This window comes from Betta splendens, chromosome 10 (assembly GCF_900634795.4).
Source record: "Betta splendens chromosome 10, fBetSpl5.4, whole genome shotgun sequence".
Classification (NCBI taxonomy): Eukaryota; Metazoa; Chordata; class Actinopteri; order Anabantiformes; family Osphronemidae; genus Betta; species Betta splendens.
This window is the reverse complement of record NC_040890.2, coordinates 20,826,316-20,854,218: the sequence shown is the minus strand read 5'-3', so window position 1 is coordinate 20,854,218 and position 27,903 is coordinate 20,826,316. Positions and strand designations below refer to the sequence as shown.

The following is a 27,903-nucleotide window of genomic DNA, read 5'->3' as shown; positions in this document are numbered from 1 at the left end:
CCTGGACTCAAGATTTAAAAACATGGGGTTCCGTGACATAGCGACGAGGGCGACAGACACCTCTTCATTGTCAGCTGCTGATTTAACTTCAACCCCAGCTACTAGCTCTACCTTAGCAATGTCTACTGCATCTACCTCAAGCTCCCGTACAATAGCTGCAGCTTCCCCTACTGCAGCAAAATGTGAGATATAGGCAGAATTTGACTCTCAACTCCTGGCATCTCAGCAGCATCGTACGACTAGTACTGATGCCATAATTGAAATGTGCCGTTACTCAGAAGATAAGCCAATTCCACATGACCAACCATTAAAAGGTAAAAATGTAAACATGTTATTGTTTCTTAACAAAAACATGTAACTAAGTCTTCTACAGAATGACAAAGCATCAAAAGGGATTCTCGTAGGGCTTTGGGGGTAAAAAGCTAATAGTGCCTTTCATTTTTTGTTTACAATATTACAATATTTTGTGCACTTTGTTTATACAGTTTACCAAAAAGGAAATTATTTAATTTGTTATTAAAACAGCTGATTTATTTTCTAGTAATAATTTTGTGCACTTACTTTTTGTTAAAGCCAGATAGGTACTATTAGAGAGACATTTTTGTCACTATATTATTATTTAAGGTAAATTTTATAGTATTATTCAGTTTTTCTGTTCTTAGTTTTATTACTGTTCTTGTAATTTTCATGCAGTTTCATGTTTGCATATTGAGTGTATTACAATAATATAATTATTTTCATGTTTGAAAATGTCTTGTTTTTCTTAACCTCACACTTGACTTGACACATGACTAATTTCAGGCACACTAGAGCAAATCACATCACAAATCACAGATTTAGCAAAATTATGCAATGACCTTACAAGTTGTAGTACAATGATATTCGTATGTAATAAAGTAAATGTAATTTATATTGTGTGCTAAAAGTAAAAAGAATATTGGTATCAGTATCACCGATATGAGCCCTGTATTTACTTGGTAACGGATTGATACATGGGAAATGTATCAATCCGGGAGAAAAAAATGGGAAAAATTGTACCTTTGTGCTTCTTGTGTTCTTTTCTCATTCTGTATAGCAACCATGTGCTCTGTACTTGATTAGGCTCAGCACTGAACATTCTTAGACAAACAATCTCTCTCCCGCTCTAGGTTCTGTCGCACATCAAGTGCTGACATCTAACGTTCTGTTTGACTGACTGATTGTTTATGGTCTGTGTCTGCCTTTTACACCCCGGTCTCTGGCTCCTTCCTATCTGATCCCTCACCAGAGTCAAGGCCGTACACCTAGTGCATCTTGTCTTTGAAGGTCGGTGTCCCTTCCCTTCTGATAGCAAGGCACCCAGGGTGCAGGAGTGAGAATGTAAACATTCTCGCCTACGGTGTGATAAGGAGACGCGAGTGGTGTGATTGGTCCAGAGGGAGATTCCACCGGGCCCCGGGAGAAAGGTTAAAAGGCAGAGACAACCTGAAAACGGGATGATCTCAGCATTATACCTCTGTGGTGTATGTTCGGATCTCCCCAGCTGGCTTTTTGATTATTTTTCATTTTCTTTATTATTTCAATAAATCGCACAAAAGGAACACTCTCTCATCTGCCTTTATATCAAGATTTCCACCACATACAACCCCACCTCTATAAGAGAGTGCAGCTCTTCTCAAGGAGTTGGGTTCCAGAGCCCAGGCTGTGTGTGGAGGTGAGCCCGACTATTTCCAGCTCAACCTCCGAAAGGCTCCCGCTTTCGACCGCTGCCCAGTTCACTACGCACCGGCCCCCTACAGCTCCTCCTGCGATGGTGGGTCCACCCGAGGACGGTCCCACGTCGCTGCAACCCTAGGCCTGGCTCCAGGGTGGGGCCCCAGCTGCGCCATACCGGGGGATGTCTCTGTCCCCGGTCTTCATAGGGGGGATTTGTGAACCGCTCTTAGTCTGGCCCCTTGCCCAGGACCTGTTTACCTTGGGTGACCCGACCAGGGGTATTTAGCCCCCGACAACATAGCAAATAATAATTGGTTCCTGGCTTTATACATGAACACACAAGAATTTTATCAATTTAGACTGTATGAAAACTACATTGGTATGATCCCTATATCTCATCTTATGCACCTTATACACCTTCACCTGGGATTGCTACATTTATCACTACAGCCTTGTTTTCTTGTTTGTCCACCACTACTTGGCTGGCCATTACCAGTTTATCGGTCTGTATCTGGAAGTCCCACAGGATCCTAGCTCTGTCATTCTCAACCACCTTTGGAGGTGTGTCCCATTTGGACATTGGGAGTTCCAGCCTGTATTCCACATAGATATTCCTGTACACTATGCTGGCCACTTGTTTATGGCGTTCTATGTTTGCCTTGCCTGCTAGTATCTTGCATTCTAAAATCAATACCTCCATGCTGTCTTTCAGTCCAGCTTTGTCCAGCCACTGGTAGGATTTGTCGATATCAGCCACTTTTATATGCCCAGTTAACCAGGGCCCTTTAGCCAGTGCGGAGCGTCTTATCTTAGCTGTGAGCAGTCCCTCAACAAACCCATGCAGCTGAGTGCATGACTTGTAAGAAACATAGCTTTAGACAGGCACCCACGGTTCACCACCAACCATTTCAAGTTTCAAACAGATTTTTCCCACTTTTTCCCCACTCAGCGACACACCCGCCGAGAAACCCACTCTGATCATTGGTGACTCCATAGTCCGAAACGTGAAGTTAGAGAATCCAGACATAGTTACTTTAAGTGTTTGCCTGGGGCCATAGTGGGCGACACTGAGTCTTATCTTAAGTTCCTGTCTAAGGAAAAGCGTAAGTACGCTAAGATCGTAATACTCGCAAGAGCTAATGACGGCCGGTTACGCCAAACAGAAGTCACTAAAACAAACATTGAGTTGTCGTGTTCATTTGCCAAAAAATGTCGGACTGTATTTTTCCCTGGACCCCTCCCCAATGTGACCAGCGATGAGCGGTTTGTTTTCGCTGATTTCAGTCGACTGTCAGTGCCCTTTCCGGCGCTGATCACACACTCATGAGCCGATGGTCAGCAGCCCCCCTCCGTGGTCTGTCTGGGGAAGGTGTTAAAAATGTTATTGAGGACACCCCCATTTGTATAGCTGGCTGTCAGCGCTCCACCGCTGATTGTCTAGGTGGTGTCCTGCAAACAATGTGGGCTTTGTGGCTAATTGGAGCAGTTTTTGGGGAAAACCTGGGCTCATTAGAAGAGACGGCGTCCATCCCACATTGGACGGAACATCTCTGCTCTCTAGTAACATGTCCATGCACACACAGAAGAAGAAGAAAGCCTTTATTGGTCATTATCACATACAATGTAACAATGAAATTTGAAATTTGCATAAAGTGCATTTAACCCATCCCCTTGGGGAGCAGTGGGCTGCCATGCAAGGCGCTCGGGGAGCTAGTGCGAAGTGTCTTACTCAAGGACACACTTTGAGGTCTGGTGGGGGTTTGAACATTCCGCTCCCCAAAACAACACCCTGCCACTAAGCCAACAAAAAAAATCTGGAAAAAAATCAGGAGAGAGCGCAAACGCAGTCCCCCACTACCAGAAATTATGCAGTCGCAATTCCCACATTTGGGGAATTCGCAAAGGTCAGACAGCCTCAGTGCAATGGCTGAGCCTCGCCCTGGGTGAACCACCTACATGATCATGGTATCTCCCCTGCCAGGTAAGTATCGAGGGAGTAGACAGAGTGGACTCTTATAAACACCTGGGTGTGCATGTGAACAATAAACTGGACTGGACTCATAACATGGATGCACTGTACAGGAAGGGTCAGAGTAGGCTCTACCTGCTGAGGACAGCCATCCTGTACGATGTCGTCTGCTGGAGCAGCAGTATTAATGAGGGACAGGAAGAGACTGGACAGGGTCATTAAGAAGTCCAGCTCTGTCCTGGGCTGCACTCTGGACACAGTGCAGGAGGTGTGTGAGAGAAGGGTCCTGGCTAAACTGACATCATTCATGGACCAGGACTCTCACCGACTGGAGGACTCATCGTCTGCCCCGGAGAGCAGCTTAAGTGACAAACTCATCCACCCTCGCTGTGTGAAGGATACCGTAGATCTTTCCTACCTGCTGTGATCAGACTATACAGTCAATACCTTCCACCCCACAACTGATAACTCACTTATGTAGAAATTTATTCTGTGCAATATTTGTGCAAAAGTTTGCAACATTTATATTTTATTATACAATAACCCTTCCTATGATTCCTATGACTTCATACTCACTCTGCCCACTTGTACAGTGTCGACCTACTTTGATTTGATGCTGTACTTTTCATTGGTTGCTGTACTTACTTTTATTGTGCCTATGCGTTATGAGACAAAACTTCCCCAATGTGGGACTATTAAAGGCTCAAATTAAATTATAAAGTTGAACTACACTGGAGTAGGTTAGGATGAGTTTGGTAGACAAAGCCACGATTTCTAACTGATTTTACAACTCTGTTATATATGTAAGACAGAGGTATGTAGATAACTCATGATAAAAATATGAAGCAGCCAAGTCAGAGCCAAGCCTAAACATGATTCATACTCACAGGACTGATGAGTCAGAATCACCTGATTAAGTGTCAGCTGCTTGTTGGCTCCTGGGTTGTGACTAAACTATCAAGTTGCAACACCTGGAAAGTAGCACAAAACTAAAGTTTAAAATTATTCCAACCAATGGTTTTACATTTAGTAAATGTCTTGCACTATACGCTCTAAATGAATATCAAGAAGTAATACAACGAAAATGAGTAGAAAATAAGTTGTGGGTATTGCAAACAAAGCAGTAAAAAGTGTATTTATTAAGTGAATTTTTATAAATGACAATCTGAACCTTTAACTCAGATGAACAAAATAATAATTAACAAAATAAAATGTAACTAAAAACAACAACAACAAAATTTATAATTTTTAAAAGTTTTTACAAATAAAAAAATTGTGTTTATCATAATAATATGTGATGTAGACCGAAACAGTTTGTCCACAATCTACAGAGGCACAAGTCTAATGAAAGAACCAGGAAAATTAACTAAAACTCAGCTGTTTGTCAAGTGAACTTTTTAGCATAAATCTTAATTTTCATTCATCATAAACATTCACCAGTCCTTTGAACATCTGTTAATTTTATTGTAAAGTGTTGTTCCGATGATTACATTTTACTGTTCTCATTCTTTCACAAACCATTCTGTTGCTTTTGATTCATTTAACCTTTTGTGCTAGTGTTGTGATTTAATTCGACAGAAAACAGTAAAAACAATGTTTATATAAGTTTGTTCTTCTTCTAACACAACCTGATTTTAATTATACTAAACTAACAAATTATCCAACACTAAACCAAACCTTTTACTTCAGTCAGAAGTACAAACCACACAATACTAAATGTTAATGTTGGAATTTAATATTCATGATGTCCTGTAAATTCTGCTTAGAAATTAAGATTTATTGTACTTTCAAAATGTTTACAGTAACAACCGTCATCTTGTGTCTTGTAATAATGACTTAGCTTTTTTTTTTTTCACTTTAACGCCACCTTTATGCCGTCGTTTTTAATTGGTGACTGGACTTGGGGAAAGTCCCGAATTGGAAAGCGCTGAATCATTACTCGGCCTCTCATTGGTCGATTGGGCGGACTCCCGAAATGGACCAATCATACAACACGTCAATATTTACTTGTCATGTTCGCGGTGACGTAAGTCGCGGAAGTAAACATTAAAAGGAGAGCGATTTAAAGCTGCGTCACAAACTTTCTGAATTTGTTTCGGATACAGTGAGTTTAGTGTCTGGGTCATTGTGAGCGCAGACTGCTTTTTTCTATAAGGCGTCGGTTAGTGAGTGTTTGCGGCAGCATGTCGGTGACGGTGAAGGCCTACCTGTTGGGGAAAGACGAGGCGGTGAAGGAGATTCGGAGATTTGCGGTGGACCAGGACGTCTCCTGCAGCTTTGAGTATCTGAGAGGAAAAACAGCTGGAGTCTTTAACAACCTCAACACCAGATCCTTCAATATGTACTACCGAGGTACGTCTCGCTGTACTGTATGTAATCACGCACCCCAAACACTAGTAAACTCTCGTTTACTTAGTGTGTGAAACTTAACGATGAACAGACTCTGCTCCAATTAAAGAGGCTCATATTTAATATTCAGATGAAGACGGGGACCTGGTGGCGTTTTCTTCGGATGATGAGCTCATGATGGGTTTGGCCTGCGTGAAAGACAACACGTTCCGCCTGTTTATCAAAGGTACAAACATGACGCACCTGCGCTCGTTTTAGAGAGAGACACTGAAAACGGATAGGCCAAAATTAAAAAGGGACTTCGATCATGTCCTGGGATAGAATAATTGTCCATGATTATACTAGATGTTGTGGTATCGCTACTGTTATTTTCCTTCTTTTTACAAGTAAATTCTTGGCTTCTGTCTGAGGAGAGCTCACGGATTTATTTGCTAAAATGACAGAGAAGGAAACACGTAAGTTTAGAGAAACCATGACTACCAGTTAAAATTAATTACCTATTAAAACGTTTTTAGTACAAAAACCTTTTTTAATTTGTTATAGGGTTGGAGTTAGTTACTTGTTGGGATTTGTTTGTGACAGGGAAAACATCTGGATTTATTTTGGAATAAACTAGATCTTTATTGTAGTTGTATCAGTACCACAAAACTATGGATGTATCCAGCTGCAGTTCACAATAAGTTCCTCTTTCTTTCAGAAAAGAAGGAGCACCACAGGGACTTTCCTCTCCACGCCTTCCCCCCTTTCACTTTTGGACCCTTTCCTCACCACGCCACACCCCATCACACTGGTTCCCCACCCCATCACCCTAATGTTACTTGTGATGGATGTGAAGGTCCTGTGGTTGGTACCCGCTTCAAGTGTTCGGTTTGTCCTGATTATGACCTGTGCTCCACCTGCCAGGCCGAAGGGAAGCACACTGAGCATGCTCTGCTGCCCATCTGGCACCCAATGCAGGTGAGGGGCATCATGAGGTAACGGGGGCAATAAACAACTTACTCACTAATCACTGTTCCTGCTAACTGACCTCACTCTTTATCATTCTTTTCCAAGCACCAGAAGGATTTTAACCAGCTGATGTTTAGAATTAGAATTTTCTCTTTGTTGTAATAGCTGATGAATGAACTGTTCCTTCTGGTGTCTGCAGTGGTTCCCTCGGGGGAAGTGGCTGAAGAAGATGAGACACTGCATGTGGAACCAGAACATGAACCAAGCTCAGGCTCCTACTCAGAATCAGGATAAGGCAGAACCCACCAGAGCTGCAGCAGATGACAGCGCCCCCTCTGGTTGGTGTTAGTCTGAATTTAGTTATAACGCTAATTTATAAATCAGTGACCAACACCTGAACTGTCTGCAGCCTCTCAGGCAAACATGGACTTTCTGAAGAACATTGGGGAAGGGGTGGCAGCCATGTTGAGCCCACTGGGTGAGTCACTGTTTACACCTAAGACTAGTGAAGCTTTAAGCGAATGTTGGGGGATAAACTTGTCATATTTAATCAGAGAGAGAATGTGTCCAGGTATCAACGTGGATATCGATGTGGAGCATGAAGGCCAGAGGACCAAAGTGACTCCTCCTCCTTCTCAGAGTGGGAGTGTGGATGTTGATGTGGAGATGGATGGAGGGGGCAGCAGGGGGTCAAAGGTAAGTAAAGCCCAACAGGTTAAGAGAAATGAGAAATGAGAAATTCAGTGAACTGATTCAACAGAATCTGCAACTGTGGATCAGGTAGTCATTGAATTGCTGCTTTTAGTCCCAGATCTCTCCCATCACTTAACCGTAGAGTCTCCCTGATAAAAAGCAGTATCGCAGCACATTAAATACCAATTAAGCCTTTACTATTTAAGTCCAAGAAACTTATTACGCATCCTTACTTGTTCCATGTCCATCATAAATTAAATGTTTTTCATCTTGTCTCGTGTCTGTGGAATTAGGAACAGACTTCCTTCAACCAACATTACGATGAACTGTGGCTGACAAACATTTGAGGAATAGCTTAGTGAACCAGAAAGGGAGGAGGGTTGGGTGTCATACCTGCTAGACCTTGTTAGTGTCATAAGATGTTCAATTAATGTTTTTGCCATACTAAAAAGTTTAAAGGTGCACTAAATGCACATCTGTCTTACTTTGTGTTTCTACACACATCCCAGTTTGTGTGTAATAGTACTGAAATGCCTAAAAGGGTTAAAATAACAATTTTGTGCAAAATGGGCAGAGTCAAGTCATGGCCTATTTTGGTAATTTATCATTTAACCACAATTAAAAAGAAGGTTGAATGTGTCAGTATTTGGGGGTATTTTTCAACACAAGCCACCTATTAGACAGATGACAAATCTGAATCAGCAACTTCTCACTTTAAAACGTTTACCCATAGTCTCACAAATATTAATTCATATGAAAACTGCCTCACACAGGACAGCAGAGAAATTAGTGATGCAGTGTCTGGAATTTAAACCTAAGCTCAAATTCTTTTAATGCTCACTGTCAGCCTGGTTCATCTCAACACACTAAATATTAATGTTTCATGGTCTGTTCTCACACAATAACCTAGTCAAAACCTGAGACCAATATGACCAATATGTATCTAACCAAAGTGTTATGTGGTCTTCAGATGAGCAGAGACTCTGATGAAGAGTGGACTCACCTCAGTTCCAAAGAGGTTGACCCCTCCACTGGTGAGCTGCAGCCCCAGAATCAGGATCAGCCCTCTGGATCCCAGGAACACCCATTGACAGAACTGCAGGGCTCCCAACGGGAACCCCTGAGGGATCATGTGGGTCCAACAGGTCTAAAGGAGGCAGCTCTATACCCTCACCTGCCTCAAGGTAAGACCCCTTTCTGCTCCTCAGTCTGAGATGTAATTGTTTATTTTAAATGTAACCTGCAGAACACCTTCCCCTCACCACAGAAGCAGATCCTCGCCTGGTGGAGTCCTTGGCTCTCATGTTGTCCATGGGCTTTACCGATGAAGCTGGTTGGTTGACTCGACTCCTTCAGGCCAAAAACTTTGACATTGGTGCTGCGCTAGACGCCATCCAATATGCCAAGCAGCCCCGCCCCCAGCCTTAATAAAGTCATCACACCTATAACTGAACTCAGCTGGATACTGGTATTAATCAATACCTAATGCTTTCATAACTACTTGTATTTCTTTCTGTTAATCTAAATAAAAAAGAAATAAAATAGGCTCCAGATTATTATTATTATTATATATTATTAACTTAACTTGATAAATCAAATCAATTAAATTGACTATACTGAAGGTCCATGAAATATTTAAATTAATCTTCAATGAGCATCAGGCAGTCTACTCAGAAAAACATGTTTCCTATGAACCAGCAAAACCAGGTTTTTTAAGCCTCACTTCTGTAAGAAACGCATCACTTTTTTTAACCAAGCCAACAGAAGCACGAGGCGAGTCGATCAATGTCCATCTGATGCATTTAAACCTGTAAAATAAAAACACTTTAAAATATGGTTATGGGTTGTATTATTTTTGGTATTTCCATCCATCCATCCATTTTCATCTGCTTATCCGGGGCCGGGTCGCGGGGGCAGCAGTCTGAGCAGAGAGTTCCAGATTTCCTTCTCCCAGGACACTTCCTCCAGCTCTTACGGTGGGACCCCAAGACGTTCCCAGGCCAGCCGAAAGACCTCTCCAGCGTGTCCTGGGTCTTCCTCGGGGCCTCCTACCGGTGGGACATGCCCGGAACACCTCCCCAGGGAGGCGTCCAGGGGGCATCCGAACCTGCTCGAGCCACCTCAACTGGCTCCTCACGATGTGGAGGAGAAGCGACTCTATTCTGAGCTCCTCCTGGGTGACAGAGCTCCTCACCTTATCTCTAAGGTAGCGCCCAGCCACCCTACGGAGGAAGCTCATTTCAGCCACTTGTATCTGTGACCTTGCCCTTTCGGCCGAGACCCAAAGCTCATGACCATAGGTGAGGGTAGGAACGTCGATTGACCGGTAAATTGAGAGCTTTGCCTTTCAGCTCAGCTCTCTCTTCACCACGACGGACCGATGCCGCACCGATCCGTCTGTCAATCTCACGCTCCTTCCTTCCCTCACTCATGAACAAGACCCCAAGATACTTGAAGACCTCTCCTCTAACCTGGAGAGGGCAAACCACCTTTTTCCGGTCGAGAACCATGGCCTCAGATTTGGAGGAACGGATTCTCATCTCAGCCACTTCACATTCAGCTGCAAACCGCACCAGCGCACGCTGAAGGTCCTGGCCCGATAAAGCCAACAGGACAACATCTTCTGCAAAAAGCAGAGATGCTATCCAGTGGTCCCCCTCCGGCCCCTGGCTGCGCCTAGAAATTCTGTCCATAAAAATAATGAACAGAACCGGTGACCAAGGGCAGCAAACATGCACTGGGAACAGGTCTGACTTAATGCTGGCAATGCGAACCAAGCACCTACTCCGGTTGTACAAAGACCGAACAGCCCTTAGCAAAGAGCCCTGGACTCCATACTCTCGGAGCATCCCCTACAGAATGTCACGAGGGACATGGTCGAATGCCTTCTCCAGATCCACAAAACACATGTAGACTAGTTGGGCAAACTCCCACAAACCCTCAAGCACCCTGTTGAGGGTATACAGCTGGTCCAGCGTTCCACGACCAGGCCGAAAAAAACCACATTGTTTCTCCTGTATCCGAGGTTTGACTATTGGCCGTATTCTGCTCTCCAGTAGCCCGGCATAGACTTTCCCAGGGAGGCAGAGAAGTGTTATCCCCCTATAGTTAAAACACACTCTCCTGTCCCCTTTTTTGTGAAGAGGGACAACCAACCCGTTTGTTGTCTCAGTTTGGTGTCTCTGTGTTCTTTGGATAGCCACCCTGAATGACATAACATTAACTTCAGATTTGACTGTGACATTGGTGTCATCATTGACCAGGATCTTTCAGCTATGTCCTGCAGATGTTCTCTGATGACTCAGCAATTGTTGGCCTGATCACCAATGACTTTGATGCAGAGTACATAGGACTCACTCGCGACTCTGTGGACTGGTGCCAGCGGAACCACCTCCTGATCAATGCAGGAAAAACAAAGTAATGGTGGTGGATTTTTTCCAATGGCAGTCTGCTGTCATCCCACTGATGCACATCCAGGGAATGGACATTGAGAGAGTGGACTCTTATAAATAATATTATATATATTTTCCTGACTAAAGTTTTTTATGTATCAGCATGAAGCCATATAAGGAACAGAGACGTGTCTAGTCTCACAGACCAGGAAATACTTAGATTGAAAAGATTGGTTCTCAATGTAAAACATCAACTGCATATTTAAATTATTTACTGATTTTAGTGTCCTTTATCTTATCTAACTTAGTATGGGCACTTTTAGACTGGGAATCTTGAATGTAAATGGAGCCAGAGAGGCCAAGAAAAGAGCAATGGTGTTTGAAATGGTAAAAATGAAAAATATAAATGTGTTGTTTTTACAAGAAACACAGCAATGAGCAAAATCAGATGGATTGAAACAAAGCATGGGACAAAGAAGTAATTTTAAGTCACAACACTGCCTCGAGTGGAGGCGTGTGCTTCCTGTTTGCAAGAACATTTTCTCCGATTTCCCTGGAGGTCGAGCACATCATAGAAGGGAGGCTCCTTGTGGCCAAAGCTCAATTTGACCATTTCACTGTTGTTTTTTTTAATGTATATGCTCCAACTAATGGTACAGAGAGAAAGTCCTTTTTTGAGAAAATCTGTGATGAAGTTGACAACACGGATTTTTTATTCTTGGGTGGGGATTTTAAAAGGGTCATATCATGCAAAATCCACTTTTTAGACATTTTGGAGCTCTCCTATGACTCTATGGCTCACATTTACACTCACTGAGAAGGAAATGCACTTCTACCGTGCTATTTATACATTTTGAGACTTTATCCAATGGAGACAGACCTCGTCCTACTCTGAAACCGTTACCCCCCTGTCGTCACAGAAGCAGGAAGTCCTCCCTGCAAATTCTGAACCACCACCCCCACAATAATACCGAACCAAAACTGGACTTCCGCCGTTTCCCTCCTCTCACTCACTGTGAACAGACAAACATGGCAGCCCATGTTTGAGGCCAGCTAATAGCTAGCTATGCTAACGGCTACAGCCAGTTGACCAAGCCTTTGTCCCCTTCAAATGTGCTTATGTGGGCTACATACAGGGAACAGTGGGTGTAGCTTTTGGCCTTTTTCTGTAATTGCATCGGCCTTCGAGTGGCTACAGGCAGGGAGTGGTGGATCTAGCACGCTGTAGTAAGTACGTGCTTGATACTTGTGATGCTTAAATATGTTAGTTGGTATTTTAAAATTTAGTAACCCACATGTGAGACAAGCTAATAGCTAGCTTTGCTAATGGCTACAGCGAGTTAACTGAGCCTTTATCCCTTTTAAATGTGCTACTCTGAGTTGGTGCAATCACACACCTCTGTGTTTCTCACAAAAAAGACATTTCTACTCAAATGGTAAAGGAGTTATTCCACAGGTGGAATATATCCAACATACAGTGAGTGTTTTATCCATCAGAAAACTGCCTTCATCTACAACCCACGCAGGAAGAGATAGCAACTCAGATTCTTCAACCCAGGAATGCCCAGCACCAGCTCACTAACCTCTGTAGACTAGATACCTGTAACAACTTCAGATACAGAGACATATTACTGTCAAATTTATCAAGAATGATCAAAAAATATAATTAAAAGCAGTAAAAATACTTTAGGTCAATATATAATTTGAACCAATCCCTTTTATTCCCAGGTAGGTCATGCAGTGATTGCTCTAAATATTAATGCACATTTTTAAAATAAAAATATGTCAGAGCAGCAGCAAAAGTAAGACAAAAACAGTGAAATGTGTAAATGTAAAATGTATTTATATTATTTCAGCTATGCTCTCAAACTTTTATTTATTAGTATAATGTAAGCTAAAGTAGTGTTTTCTATTAATGAGAGTTTTCCAGGTAAGTCGTGTTGTGAATATTCTAGCGGCAGAGGCCATTTAGCATAAGCATTAGCAAACGCTAGTCGCTTTGCAAATTACATAAATCAAATAAATTAAAGTAAATGCGACATTACCAATGAGACACATATTGCATCAGCCGAAATGTGGTGACTTCAACAGCCTCCTCTTCAGCTTCAGGGTCAGATTCGGGATCGTAGATTTATGATTGTACTACGCTACGAACCAGCTGGCCTGTGTCGTGCAGTCCTGTAGTGGGTCTTCTTCTGTGGAGGATTGCGTTGAATTGCATTCTCAATGTCGCACTACTGCCACCTATTGTATCCTAACCGTGCGATGGCTCATATCCATGAAGCCAATAAAAAAAAAGGTATGCGCTTCCGCACAGAAGTGTAGCGAGCAGCTTCGCTTGCGACACGCCCAGAAAACACAGCGTTTACTGATAGGGAGTGAAAAAACACACATTGACAGGGGCAGTGTGGATGATCTAAAGGGTTTTATGGAATGAAACCCCACTGAGACATTGATGTCCAATATTCTTTAGAATGAAAAGTATGATCAGGCTCCTTTAACTGTACTGAGAATGATCTCTTGGATCAAAACCATGCAGAGCCGCATACAGTTTCCCAGTAGGTTCCAAGACAGCTGGTTCATTCTCATGGCCTGGTGGATGTATGGAGAAGGATGCACAGAGATGCCAGGAAGTACACATGGTCCCACTCAAGCGAAAACATCATCTCCTTACAGTAGCTCGACTTGACTGCCTTTACTGTTTTAAACATAATTTTAGTATTTTTAAAACATGTAAAATATTGGCAGTAGATTTTACAGATCACTCTCTGCTTTTATTTGATGTTTTTCTTAGAAATATCTTACCAAAGAGTGCATATTGGCATTTTAACTCTGTTTTGACTCAGAATAAAAAGTTTAGGGAGGCTCTTAGTTATTTATGGACTGCTTTTAGAAATAGGAAGAGTGATTCTACGTGTCTTAAGCAGTGGTGGGACCATGGAAAATTTCAGATCAGGCTCTTGTCAACAGCACACTCTCAATGTTACACGAGACATTGACAGATCATTTAAAGACTTTGAGACTGATATAGTGGAGCTACAGACAATGAGTGACACCACAAGAAATTGAGAGTACATTGAAACCCCCAAATGTAAAAACACTGGACCAGGCAAAAAGGCTTTTGATCGTGTTGAGCATAAATTCCTCTGGAAGACCATGGAGAAGTTTGGATTCAGCACCGGTTTCATTGCCAAGATCAAGGTACTGTACAGTAATGTTTAATCGCAATCTGTGTGCACTTTTTAGAGTGCACAGTAGGGCTGTGCACTGTCTGGTATGCTCTATGCACTCTCCCTGGAACCATTGTTGAGAAAAATCCGCTCAGGCATTAATGGCTTAGTTTTACCTGGTTTTAACAATAACATTGTTTATCTGCTTATGTGGATGATGTCATTGTTTTTACAAAAAAATCAACATGACATTGATGGCTTAGCTGACATTGTTCATAGTTTCTGTGTTTTATCCGCAGCAAAGGTGAACTTGAATTAGAGTGAAGCTCTTGCTGTGGGCGACTGTCATGGAAACCTCCCAGTTCTTCCACAGACTTTAAAATGGAGTACAGATGGACTCAAAAACCTTGGGGTATACCTGAGCAATGACACAATGGTCCAGAAAAACTGGGAGGGTGTAGTGGACAAGGTAGAGGGGAGGTTGGCAAAGTGGAAATGGCTCCTCTCACAAATGTCTTACAGAGGCAGGGTGTTGACTGTCAATAAACTTGGGGCCTCAATGCTGTGGCATTGCCTGGCATGTCTCAACCCCCCTCGGGTCGCATGCACTGGGTGCCACAAAGTGTTTTGTTTTTATTTAAAGATGAAGGAGGTCAGGGCCTTATCCACCTGGCCAGCAGAACGCTACTTTTAGGATGCAGTTTGTTAGGGAAATTGGTAGTTCCCTTTGTAAATCTTAAATAAAGCTGACACAATCAGTTGAGACCTTCTTCAGAATTTTTCTTGCAAGGGGTGAGCAGTTTACAGCAAAGGCAACTTCCTCTCACTGAAGAGAAGACAAGGATTCAGCTCATAATATGTATTGCATTCTGGGAGGAGCATAGTCACACAGAACGTGGGAAATATTTCCTGCACAAAGCAAGCATTGGGCTCATCAGATAAGGATGCCACACACTGGTACTCCCTATTTCTTGCAGAGCAGAAGGAGGAAACTTCAAAGCTATAGCACAGCTAACGAGGCTTCAGCAAAATATGTTACAGTGATTACATGCAGTATTTTTCCAACATAGTTTATCCAGCTGTATCTGACAGGGCTGCTGGATTTAATGTGGAGAGATGTAGCCAGCTGCATTCTTAGACGTGCAAATAACTTGGGACTGGATGCTGCTCTGTTCATAACTGATGCTAAATTTTTAAGGTTAAATGGGCTTCCTTCATTTTATCAGGGTGTTTTTAAGTTGTGGGCACTTTTTACCTTTAAAAGAACCAATGACACTAACTCTCTGTACTGGTTGCTTAAGGGTCCATTAATCCATGGTGCACGAATGGACATTTGGAGTAGTGTCACACCAGGAGTGATGGAGGTGCTGACTCTCTGCCTACAGCAAGTGGTGGACGCAGCAGGACCGACTTTAACCAACGCCCAAGCACTGGCATCTGTACTGGGTATGAGGTCTGTCCGGGTCGTATGGAAGGTCCTGGAGCTGTGGAGGCAGAAGCTGCTCGAGGATGAACTGGGTCAGCCGAGTGGATACAGCAGCGGGTCTGTGGAGCCTGATCACACAGATCCATTCCCTGGCCTTCACCTGAGTCTCATGTTTGGACAGCTAGATGGACTCCTACTCAGGGCATGTCGACCAGAGAAACTGATTTTAGAAACTGTAGACAAAAAGCATTAACAAAGGAAAACTTTGTAGCAGAACTCAGACTGTGTGGGCAGAGAAACTGGGTTTGAGCGAGGACCTGAACCCCCATTGGAAAACTTTGTACAAGGCTCCCCTCACGGCTGGATGCTTGCAGAGCGCACTGACTCACTTTACATCAAATATGGAATTCCGTTTTGATTAATCCATAGATTCTCTGGAAACTTTTAAAATGCAATGGTGTAATAAAGACTTATTTTGCCATGTGTCTAATGAGGAACTACACTTGATTTCTTGAGTTGAAGGAGTGTGGTGTCTTGATTGTTGTTTGTTTTTAAAAGCATTGTAAATAAAGTACAGTATTTTTGTAAAAATAAAAAATAAATCTCTCTCCCCTCACCCCAACCGATCAAGGCAGATAGCCGCTCACATTCAGCCTGGTTCTGCTGGAGGTTTCGTCCTGATCATAAAGGGGAGTTTTTCCTCTCTCCCACTGTTGCTGTCAAATTGTAATTAATTACAATTAAAGACTTGCTGTGTGTGGGATCTGTTGGGTTTGGTTGTGTAAGGTCTTGAACCTTACCTTGCAAAGTGCCTTGAGATAACTATGTTGTGAATTGTAAATATGCATAAAATTAAATTGAAAAAAAATGGAAATTGGTTGAACAAATTAATGTTAAGGTCTTCAAACGACAAACACAGATATTGATTACGTTCAGTATTTATTAGAACAACAGATATAGATCGAAACAATGATTTAAAATTAGGTCAGTAAAAAATGCACAGACCACATCAGAGACCAAAAATAAAAACACTGAAACATCATTATTATTTACCAGGAAACAAATAGGAGTAATATCATCACATTAACAAACAAGGCTCCAGTGATGTCAAAATAAAAGTCTGATGAAAGACTAAATGGGTTGATTTGATAATATTGGATTATATTAATATACTGGTAATGAATCTGCATAGACTAAAACATTAAACAAGTTGCTTTAATTTCATCTAAATAATTGTTTTCATAAAGTCATTCCATTTTCGTAAAATAGAAGAAAAACATTTTTGTCAGAATATTTTGGTTAGGTAAAAATGTAGAGTTTATTTGTCAGGTGTTGGGATCCTTTCTAGACTAGTTTTAAGATTTCTTTCATGACTAATGAGCTTTTCAACCTACATTTTAGGATTTAAAGAGTTTTGGTGTGGGATGAGATCACATAGTCAGATTGACATGAAAATATACTTTTTGGGCTTTGTGTTGATGTCGCTGTTTTACTGCATCTGGTTAACCTGATCTCTGGTCAAGATTTACTAATGACAGCTTCAGATTTGTTGATTCTTTCCCTCGTGACCCAGCCCCCATCCATCTTACTGAGAGTTAAATCATCATTGAATTAAACTGCTAAAGGGACAGATTATTTTTCTCACTGCTGTCACCACAAGTGAATAGGATCACATATGAATATTAATAGTGATGTTTTGTCAAGTGTTTTCTGCCCAGCCAATCAGAGACTGTCTGCTGCTGAAGAGAGCCAGACACAAGGACCTTCCAATCATGTGCTGACATCACCAAAACCCCCAACAACCTGAGTCACCTGAATACAGACAGCTTTTAGAAGTTATAAAAGGTCACTGGATGGGAGGCAGGTGATTCAGGTAAAGGGCTAAAGCTAAAGGAGGTGACCAGGTGAATCAGACAGAAGGCTGGGTGGGTTCATGGTCAGAGGCGGAGCTTATCTGACGCTCTACTGCCCGTTGGGCCTTACAGGCGGATATCTTGCACTGGATGTCCCTTTTCTTCTCAAAATAGTCGACAAGTGGCGGCTCGGTTAGCAGTGATGCCAGCACCTGTTCGAAGGTGATTGACCAATCTGCATCCAGAGTGCTGCCCCGCCTGCGGGTGCTTCCGATCAGCACAGTGTCATCTGCAATGTCTTCACATTGCAGTGAGCCAGAGCTCAGTACAGAGTATGACGATGCTGATGTGTCATCTCTGATTTCCTCATCATACATCTGCAAAGCTGCTGGCTCCAGCTGGGCATCAGCCAGAGCCCTGCACACCTGAGATTCGCCTGAACCCCCCTCACTTGGCCCTTCTTCCCCCTGAGGGTCAGGAGCCAGAGCAGCAGTGGGCTCCACCTTCTTGCTGCCATTGTTGAACTTCTTTCCGACCTCGCCGATGCGTAGCAGCAGACTGGCCACTGTGGCGATGGAGTGGTACAGTTCCTGCTCCAGAGGCTCCTCACTGAACATGTTGTAAAGAGTCTTACAAAACTCGATGAACTGCTCCTGCACATAGAAACTCAGGTTACACCTGGCACAGCACTGAAGCTATACGTTGACCCGTCCCTCACCTGGTTCATCCTTGGCAGGTCTTTGATTGTCTCTTTCTTGGGTTCCTTCTCTTTGGCCCACATCCTGAGGTAATACCTATAATCCTTTACTTTCTCCTCTGAAACAGGACAAGAACAAAAGATGACAGGTGTGAGGCCAGAGGTCTGACCTGGTAGCTGGTTATTAGGTCTCTAGTACTGGTTAATAGTCTCAGTCATTGTACAGAGAACTCCTTTAAAGGTTATCTGGAGCCAAGTCACACTGAAGGTTGTAACAGATACAAATTAGTGTACAAACATAGCTCATCTACAGACTGTCTGCAAAACCAAAGTCTTCGGCAAACTAACCTAAAAATCACTAGTTTATGATAATCATGCAACAACAACAACTACAACTAGTTGATAATTGCATATTTTCTAGCCTGATCACCAGTCTGTAGATAACTGGAATATAGAAAACCTGATTCTTTCTACATATAGCACATTACACATTTACACATTGATAAATGCTGTAATTGTACATACATTCAGATTTGTTGTACTGTAAAGGAAAATGCTTCTGTGGACCTGGTTCTGAAACTGATCCAGGTCGTATTTGACCTGGACACAGCGCCAACAGGAAAGGTGGGGAGCATTTACCTTTCTTCTCTTCACTGTCTGTGCCTCCATCCTTCCAGTCTTCACCTGTTCAACGACAAGAAGTTGTCATCATCACCAACGGTAACCAAAGCAATGTTGCTTTTCTGTTCCTCTGTACAGTAAGACAGACTCTGTTGAAACGTTCCTATCTAAATCTTTTATTATTCTGTTTATCTGCCAGAATTAAAGCCTGTACACAAAAAGCCTATAGACAAAAGCTCAGTCTAGTAGCTGCACATCTGACTTGTTAGAAAGCGGAGGATGTCGGTGTTTGAGACGCACACACGCACACGCGAACACGCACGCACAAATGTCTATATTGATGTAAGTGGGCTTATGATACAGTTATTCTGCACAGCAGGTACATGGCCGATATATTTTAACATTGTTGCAGGTGTGGGGTAAGTAACACATGACTGCATTTAATACATCTTTTACATTTTCCAGTTTTGTGACAACTTTAAAAAAGTCAAAGCGATTTAAACTCAAATCCTCTTCTGGCTTTGCTGACTAACTTTGCTGTGTTGCCACAGTTCACTCAATTCATACACTAACTCACAACATGGCAGCTACAAAACTAAACATGAAAAATGAAATGTTGGTTCTAAACAGACATGATGAAGCACACGATGTCACATGATAAACGCATGTTTGTGAAAATTAGATCTTATACTGTACTAAATTGGATCAATGTGTGCATTATAGTTCCTATAGGTCTGTTTTCTGATTTGCCACGAGGGTTGAACATGGAGTCTATGGAGGTGTTGCTGTGACTTTACAGTGACATTGAGTAAAATAAAGTAATATATTACTTTAGTTTACTCAAGGAAATTAAAAGGAATTGATGTATTTGCAATGAATCTGTGCTACAGATGTTACAGATCAAAACTATTGTCACTGAGATATGGCAAGACACTCGCATGTTCGGACTGCAGCGCTGACCTTGGATCAGCAAACATTCTAGTGGGAAATCTCTACACATATACTCCAGCAACAAGCTGCCTATCATAATACAGTCTGAAACCAGTTCCCAGTCACTAGGCTTGCTGCCAAACCAGGTGAGAACACAGAAAAACAGGTTTCCTGATATGCACAACAACAAACCTGGTGTCCCTTCCTGCTGCCTCAACATGTCCAGATCAGACAGGAAAGTAGATTCTGGAGGGAAGCATCACATCACATGAAGGGAAAAAAAAGAAGAGGAGCAGCAAGAGAAACACCAATGTGAGAGGAAAACTAGATTTGTTAATGAAAGGTTTCTATATGTAAATCAAACACTCACAGTATCTATAATTTATATAAATATATTTTATAAAGCTGAACACAATGCAATTCTTTATTAAAGTAGACGTCATATCCTCCTATGTTAACTATTAACCTAGAAGGTGGTTGTGATGATTAAACTTCAGTATTTCAATTAAATCTGACATGGTCATGCAAAAACCAACAAGTGTGTACAGTTTGTGTCTGTAGTAGAAACATGGACGGACTGAAAGAAGCCCAGTGCTTTACAGTGTTTCACCTTGTGGCTTGTCTTCTGTAAAGAAGTCTGTCGCCTCTAGAGCAGATTCTGCCTCCTCAGGACAGAGAGCTGAAACACAAACAACCAGCTTCACTTGCAAAAAGTGTCAATATGGGGTCTTGGTCTATTCTACCATAGCAGTAGTCAGAGCAACGTTGTAACGTGGCATTTCATTCACCCTTTAGCACACACAAATTCACACAGATTAGCAGAGCTGCTAAATCACATGACCCAGGGAGCCAGGCTCTTCCTCTAGTCACTGCCACCTATAGAAAACCAAATCCAGCTACTGACTGACTATAAACACACACACAAAGTGTTTAGCTGAATTGAGGTGAGCTGTGTCGATGTTACCTGGGGGAAGGTGAAGCTTGTACAGCAATTTGAGCTTTTCTGTCATGTCTCCATGGCACATACCACCTGTTGACACAGAAACTCTCAAATATACAAATCTGACACTAAAGAGTTAAAAAGTCACAAACTGAAGGTAAATAAGAATTTGTAGTTATACTGTGTCTGTGTGGACTCACTGAGTCCTGTGATAAACTCTTTGAAGTTGACTAGTCCGTCCTGGTTTTGATCCAAGAGTTTGAAGAGCCGAGCTGACAGGCAGGAGGTGTGAGCGCCACAGACCCAAGGGGCCAATGTGGTGAAGAGCTGGGTAAACTGGACTGGGTCAATGCGGTACTGCTCCAGGTATGGCAGGCTAGGGTCGTGCCGATCTGCTGCAGAGCTGCTGGAGCCCCAGTAGCAGCTTGTCATGTGTTTGGCCTGAGGGGTTTAAACTGAGAGACTGAGTCTGTGTTTCAGGTTTGTAGCTAAAATATATTTTGAGTAATGTGTGTGTCTCTGACCTTAAAGAGACAGTACAGCTCCTCCAGCTCCTCAATACTAAAGGCAGACTCGGTCATCATTGCCCTAACCTTTAGAAACATCCACATGAAAACAAGACCGTGACCACCTCTCTGAGCTAGCATGTTCTCATTAGCTCATTAGCACACTAAGTACCCACCACACTCCTCTTGGCCGTGTCCTCCAAGGACTGGATGACCTTTAACCTCTGTCTGAACCTCATCTGCTCGATGACATCAGAACGCAGACTGCCAAACCTCTGCAACAAGAAGGAAACGATATTACCTCACAACATGACCTGGTTTATTATGACACCACAATATGTAGTGGTTCTGACCTCATAGGAGGACTTGATGAGGTCAAAAATCTCAATCTCAGGTGGGGGCTCATCTCCACTGGTCAGAAGTGCATGAAGGTGAGGGATTGGAGGGGCGACTGTCTGTTTATTCACAACATTATCCAGGTACCTAAACACAAGCACAAACTAATAAGAAATGTTTAACTAATATGGGGCCAGTCTGGACACCAGTTGGACTCCTACCTGCCCAGAATAGTCATGGCTTCTCCCTCGTCATTGCAGGACAACAGAGCTTCCATGTTGTCATGGAGAACAGTCAGTGCCACCTGCAGGTAGATTTAGACAAAAAGTTGCACACTGAAAATAGGTGCGAGTTTTAATTCTAAGCCTTGATTTAGGTATTTCCTCATTCTGTAGAATTAAACATGTGTCAGCCCATCCTTGGACAGTCAGTACCTGGAAGATGACCTTGATACCCTCGTAGAAGAAGCAGTCCACCAATAAGACAGCACTGTCAAAGGGCATCACAGACAGGAAGAGGGTGAGGAACCATGACAAACTTATGGTGGAAATCACTCCCAGCTCCTGCATGTGTTCATACAGCTGGGGCAGAAAGGCCCGGGTCAGCTCCTCGAACACCCCCTGATCCACTAGAGCGCCTGTGAGAGCAGAAACCACATGAGACCAATGGACCCTTTGACTTCCCCTTTCTCATACATGTTGAGCTCAGATTAAACGACACAGTCCTGTTAGAACAGCTCCTGAGAACAGACTCTGGAACTAGATTCTGACAGCAACAGACTGTAAATGACCTACGACTGCAGTACCTTTGACTCTGAACTGGTTTACCCACCTACAACCCTGGTGTTGTAGTAATCAGGCAGCATCCGCTCACAAAGTGCCACCAACAGCCAGAAAGCTTGTTCCTCTGTAGTGTAGAGCAGCAGGACAGATGTGACAATGTTCATCGCCTAAAGGTTGGGAGAAAACATTGGCCAGCATTTGGTACCATTAATATGGAGTAGGATACAGGTCAGGTCCCTTTCCTTCACAACTGTGTTGTCATCCAAAAAGAAAGAGTTTATTCAAATCAAAAAATGCAAAGCAGTCTACTCCAGTTTACTCCAAAGGCCTCTTATATGAATCTGTGATAATAAATTAAACAGTTACTAGGGGTTTGATAAAGCCACATTCTGCTCTCAATATATCTGAAGATATAATATGATAATAGTATTAGTTTGTTTGTTCATTTATTTTGTGCATTGTATCCTAAGTGTAAAAACCAAAGAGGCTGGAATACATAATGTAGTGAGCGCATCGTACCTGGCAGTAGCCGATGCTGGGGTTGCGGTGAGCATAGGCAGTGAGGACCCGGCGCAGAGCAGCGATGCCTGTCTCGTTCTGAAAGGCTCTGTGTTCAGGCATTGAGCGGTGGAGGTCGCGTTCAATCTCCTCTGTAGCCAATGAACACAGTCCCATTGCCTGCTCAACCAGGTCACCATAGTAACCAGTGTGAGTTGCCATCTCGTTCTGGGCACCTGGGCAGACAGGTGGCCGTGTTAAAGAGGCGCTTCCAGTGAAACCAGCTGATGAACAGAAGTGGCAACACTCACCAGAGAACAACAGCCACAGCTCCCCCCTCAGAAGCTCTGGGATCCCATTGAGGACCAGTTCTCTAGTTCTGCAGGTCCGGTACATACAGACACCTCGACCAAACTCTGAGAAGTGGATGTTCCATGCCTCCTCCTTCATTTTCTCCTTCATCTGTGGAAGAGGAGTTTATTGCTGGAGGTTTCTTCCCCATTTGAGAGCTTTTCTTCTCCACTGATGCTGTTAAATTCTAATTATTACAATTAAAGGCTTGCTGTACGTAGGATTTGTTGGGTTTAGTTATGTATGGTTTGTATGTTTTTTTTTTAAATTTGATCCAATTCATGTAAACAAGGGGTTTACTCCACATCTAAGGGGACTCAACAAGTCCATCAAACAGGTTAATAAACATTTTCAGAAAATGTCCAAGGGTCATTCAGGTGTGTTGATAGTCTAAGACTTCAGGCAAGCCTAGATGTTCTCAGGTCAGGGCAGCTGGTCTGTATTAAAGGTACCATTTGTAACAAGTGAATAGTTTTTACCACAGGCCCGGTTGGTATTACAGCTTCTAGTTTAGTTTTATTTAAAGCTTGCATTTTATGTTTTTGACATTCACCTCATGGTTTATCTAACAGTACTCCTCACCATCTAATGGTCAGCTTAGGAGCAATGGTCACACTCACTATCTAATGTTTGGGGGACTTGAACTCACAGCTTTGGGTCCTAGGTCCTCTGGAGCGTCTCTGTGGTACAGCTGGAGCAGACCCTGGCTGGCTGTGGGAAGCTCGGAGTGGTAATGACGGCCCTTGTGCACAGACTCAGGTCGTGTGGATAAGGATGAAGGGACACTGGAGGCCTGAGAACAAAATAAAACAACAATAAAGTAAAAAAAAGCTGGACTAATCACTGGGTAACAGCTACACCACCACACGACAACTGCATGACTTCACATACAGAGAATAAATCTGATCTGAATCTTGTTTATCATGAAAGCAGATTGGTGACGCACTGAGTGAGCAATCAGAGACAGTGGGCTGGGGTCACCCCATGAGCTGTCAGGTGTTCGCTGCAGGAAGTCTGAGATGCGTTGGACCAGGAAGTCCCTGTCTTTGAGGTTCGCGAAAAGGAAGTTCATCTTGTTCTTAGTGCTGATGGAAACAGGACACGGCAGGACACTGCTGCTTTCTGCCTTTTCCACAATCGACACCTGAGAAATAGAAAATCATGAATAACGATCCCTGTCACACTAGGACTGTTTTTTGTCTTTTCATTTGTTTGATTTTCTGTAAGGTCTTAACACTAATTTGCAACAAGTCTTATGGCTTTGGTTTTAATTGGTATCATATAAATAAAGTAAATTGAAAACTGGTACATGTAGTATTTTGCTGTTACATTATGATTATGGGACCAGTGTGTTTCGATGGATTTTTTACTGCTCCTCTGATTCCAGGATCTAAAAACAGAGTGTCCTGTTATGGACTGTGGAGTTCACGAAGACAGAGTTCATATATAATGTCTTGTTCATTTAAGTGTTTGTGATTGCTTTAAATCCTTCTGGTAAATTTTAGGTAATAAATTAATTTTGTTCTCTGCTCCTTTCTGCTGTCTGTTCAAACCAGAGCCCAGGAATCAGCGTCTTTTGTCACCTGATACCAAAAGTACAACGACTACAGGCCTACTGTATTCTGTGCAGCATGCAGCAGAACAGGCTTTGAAACAAACACGTTAATGTGGTGTAGCCAGCTGTCAAGACAGATTGGATTGATAGCAGGGATTCACCTCTCGTAGTGGGATGATGAGCTGACACAGGTCTTCTTCTCTGCTGTTAAAGCAGATGTAGTTATTAGAGATGAACAACTGCCCGAGCACGTGCATCTTAGCAAATGGCGTCCACAGCGTACAGTCTGTGTGTCCGTCCAGACGCTCATCCTGCGTCAGCCTGAACACTGCCCGGTACCGCTCATTCTTGGCCCGGGCATCCAGATCCCTGTACCAATGACACGAATAGGAAGCAGACAGAGATGTGGACAACGTGAGGCTTAATCACAAACAGCATCAAACTTGTGAACTCTTCTGGATATTTTATACCCTTGATACCGGCTACAGAGACCTTTTAAGTGCAGAAATATTCTTGAGTGTCTTGCAGGGTTTGGGCAGCGAGTGGTCAGCGGCAAATACTTCATTGTCAAGCAGCTGGCGCATAGCGATGTTAGCAAGCTGCTCCATCAGCTTGAAGGTGTCGTTAATGTTGAGGAACACAGAGAAGAAATGCTCAGTGTGACGAGTGCTGACACGAATGCTCTCAGGAAACACCAGAGTGGCATTCTTCTCCAGCTGCGTCACCTCAGTCCACGGCACCACCAGGGTCACTGAGGACAGAAGGACTTCTTACAGTCTAGTGTCCAATCAAGTATTTTAGGCTAAAATAAAATAGGAGCAGCTCTATCTGTTCAAAGTCACTACTTCAAAGACACTCACAACTGTTTCAGTTTGTCCTATATTAACACATAAACAGAAACAAAACAAGATGCTCCCTAAGTGTGATGACATCATTCATTAGTAGCCAGGAATTGGTTGATCGTACCCTCCTTGCCAAGCAGAAAGGAGTAGAAGCACAGGTGGTTGACAGACAGGTAAAGCCAGCCCTGCCGCGGGACTCGGCCCTTCCAGTAGCTGCAGGAGTAATAGTTCACCAGCTTCTCTTCATCAGGCATTCCAAACAACCTTCTCATCTTTAGCTCTGCCTCCCGAAACTTTCCACAGTCCTCCTCCTGCTCGTCACACTGCTTTCCTCGGTTCTCCTCCGCAATGATGCCCTACAGGAAGTGACATCACTCACCAAGAGGCGCAGGTATACACGAAAACAAAGAAGGTTTCAGAAGGAAGGAATGGAAAGTGGCTTACAGAGATCTTCCCTTTCACAAAGGTGGTGACATCTTCATCATTGTCGAAGATAGAGATAGTATGCAGCAGGTTGGTCTCCAGCCAATCCCAGTGCTCTGTGATTTCCTTCCTAGACGAGCCTGTAAGACATACGATGGTCAACAACCACAGAGAAAAGCAAGGTTTAGTCCGGATGGATCCAGCTGACTCACCACAGGCAATATTCCAGTAGATCTGAGAATCTGCAGTCTGCAGCAGAATCCTGTATGGAGCCACTCTGGCACTGGAGTCCAGAACCACATCAAGAGTCCCAACCAGAAGACCTGCACACAGAGAGATGATTTATATAGCACCGATTGATCAAGACACTTTAAAATGTTAAGATTTAAGACCTCACAACCCTACACAGATCTACAAAAATTTCAGGGAACCATTTATGGCCTGTTAATTCAACAGATGATGTTTGTAGCAATCCACGTCTGGACTGAGGTAACCTGACCTACATGTGAACTTAACTCCCTCCTTTGAAGAGCCCCTACGTCCCTTTCAGTCCCCAGAGATAAGGGACCCTGAATCTTTCTCCACAACAGGAGACTGGCTTCTATCACCACAGGCACCAATTGACGCCAACATCTCAAAGGTCCATATCAAAGAACCATTAGTCCACTTTGTTGGTCTACCTGTAAATCCCTCAGGATTCCACCTCTGCTTATCATGCCAAAAGGAGAGGCTGTCACATTTATCACCAAGAAGCTGTCTCTCCCAGAACTGGGACCACCAGCCATAAAATGTGGAATGTGCTCATCAAAGAGAACGAGAGACTTCATTTGGACACAGGTTCTGGTTCAGATGCACCAGAACTTTCAACTTCCATGAAACTGATGTCATTGTATTCTGTGGACAAAATGTTTTCATTTAGATATTAGATTGGTTTCTGTGTGATGTTCAATGCCTGATCTACAGATTTGCCAGGAAATTCTTAAAGTACAAAGGGACTTCAACTCATCACCATGCTCTCCTTTGTCTGTAGGCACAAAGTTGAAATAGAGAGACTCACCTTCTTTACTTCTTTTAATCTGTGCAACATACACATGGACTATTTCCACCAGCTACAATTTGGTCCAATCCTCATTATTGTATCACATTTTTAAGTGATACAATTGTTTAATTGGTAATGTCCAGATTAGGTCATTTATAATTAGATTGTGCTTGCATTTATTATTCGTGTATGTTTTAGTGTTTACTGGGTGTTGCATAAGACAAGACCAGGCATCATGAAGAACATTTAATTTGTTACAGCATTGTAAGGGACCACATATAAGACCTTAATATTCTATGCATTTAATATTGCTGTTTAACCATTCTGACTTCTCTGCTTATTTGAGTGTCAAAGTGATCATTACATGCTTATTGTGTTATGGTGTGATGGAACTTTGAGCTTGATGAAAAGAGAAGAGCTTAGTTATGCCAGATTTAGGAGCGATCCAAATCAAATAGTTTGATTCCTGATCTGAAGAGGCGGAACTCTTCACCACTGGTTGAAGTCATTTCTCCGCCCTGCAGTGACCACTGCCCCAGAGGTATTTAAACCAGTGACACCCAAGGCAAAACGTATTTCCCTCTATCTTCAAACTTCTTTCACTTTTTCCTTTTTGCGTCGCATTACTTTTCTTTAATTTTCCTTTGTCCTTAAATTTTGTAAACCTAAGTTAAACTTAGAAACACGAACGAACAACGATTTTTGTAACGTTAGAAAGTCATCAAGAAACTCCGCGAAACTGAAACTATTACAACCAGTCCTTAATTGACTCGCTATTTTTGATCGAACTAATTAAATTAGATTCCAGCCCGTTTGCTTTTTGGGCTAGTTTAGTAGCGCTGACGCTTTGCAACACCTTGGAGGTCCAGCCTGGCTGACTGTTACTTC

General features: G+C 42.8%; 2 protein-coding genes, 1 long non-coding RNA gene and 1 other non-coding gene across 5 annotated transcripts in view; 2 read left to right on the top strand and 2 right to left on the bottom strand.

Moving 5' to 3' along the window:
* Positions 1-27,903, top strand: part of LOC129604720 (uncharacterized) — an 83,883-nt gene that overhangs the window by 30,123 nt on the left and 25,857 nt on the right. The window lies entirely within an intron of this gene.
* LOC114865102 (U1 spliceosomal RNA) lies at positions 3,522-3,684 on the bottom strand. The gene has a single exon (XR_003787481.1). It is a non-coding gene; the product is annotated as a U1 spliceosomal RNA (small nuclear RNA).
* Positions 5,698-9,490, top strand: sqstm1 (sequestosome 1). Its single transcript, XM_029165028.3, has 8 exons — positions 5,698-6,016; positions 6,144-6,239; positions 6,711-6,970; positions 7,161-7,299; positions 7,371-7,439; positions 7,533-7,657; positions 8,625-8,838; positions 8,922-9,490. Exons 1-8 carry the CDS (start codon positions 5,848-5,850, stop codon positions 9,080-9,082), a joined length of 1,233 nt encoding a protein of 410 aa, XP_029020861.1. The 5' UTR covers positions 5,698-5,847; the 3' UTR covers positions 9,083-9,490.
* The window catches only part of LOC114864113 (TBC1 domain family member 9B), a 13,118-nt gene continuing 1,779 nt past the window's right edge, over positions 16,565-27,903 (bottom strand). The window contains exons 2-23 of one of the 2 annotated variants that reach the window (XM_029164770.3): positions 26,189-26,299; positions 25,998-26,116; positions 25,678-25,909; positions 25,204-25,462; positions 24,873-25,080; positions 24,103-24,300; positions 23,806-23,949; positions 23,117-23,267; positions 22,827-23,041; positions 22,357-22,474; positions 21,960-22,162; positions 21,747-21,829; positions 21,543-21,672; positions 21,366-21,464; positions 21,208-21,276; positions 20,884-21,124; positions 20,708-20,773; positions 20,354-20,422; positions 19,936-19,989; positions 18,832-18,876; positions 18,214-18,311; positions 16,565-18,148 (exon numbers count right to left, since the gene is read on the bottom strand). In XM_029164770.3, coding sequence (XP_029020603.1) covers positions 17,552-18,148; positions 18,214-18,311; positions 18,832-18,876; positions 19,936-19,989; positions 20,354-20,422; positions 20,708-20,773; positions 20,884-21,124; positions 21,208-21,276; positions 21,366-21,464; positions 21,543-21,672; positions 21,747-21,829; positions 21,960-22,162; positions 22,357-22,474; positions 22,827-23,041; positions 23,117-23,267; positions 23,806-23,949; positions 24,103-24,300; positions 24,873-25,080; positions 25,204-25,462; positions 25,678-25,909; positions 25,998-26,116; positions 26,189-26,299 — 3,509 coding nt within the window. In that variant the 3' untranslated portion in view covers positions 16,565-17,551. Of the gene's footprint in view, positions 18,149-18,213; positions 18,312-18,831; positions 18,877-19,935; positions 19,990-20,353; positions 20,423-20,707; positions 20,774-20,883; positions 21,125-21,207; positions 21,277-21,365; positions 21,465-21,542; positions 21,673-21,746; positions 21,830-21,959; positions 22,163-22,356; positions 22,475-22,826; positions 23,042-23,116; positions 23,268-23,805; positions 23,950-24,102; positions 24,301-24,872; positions 25,081-25,203; positions 25,463-25,677; positions 25,910-25,997; positions 26,300-27,903 lie in introns of both variants that reach the window. The other variant, XM_029164769.3, reaches the window with a different exon arrangement.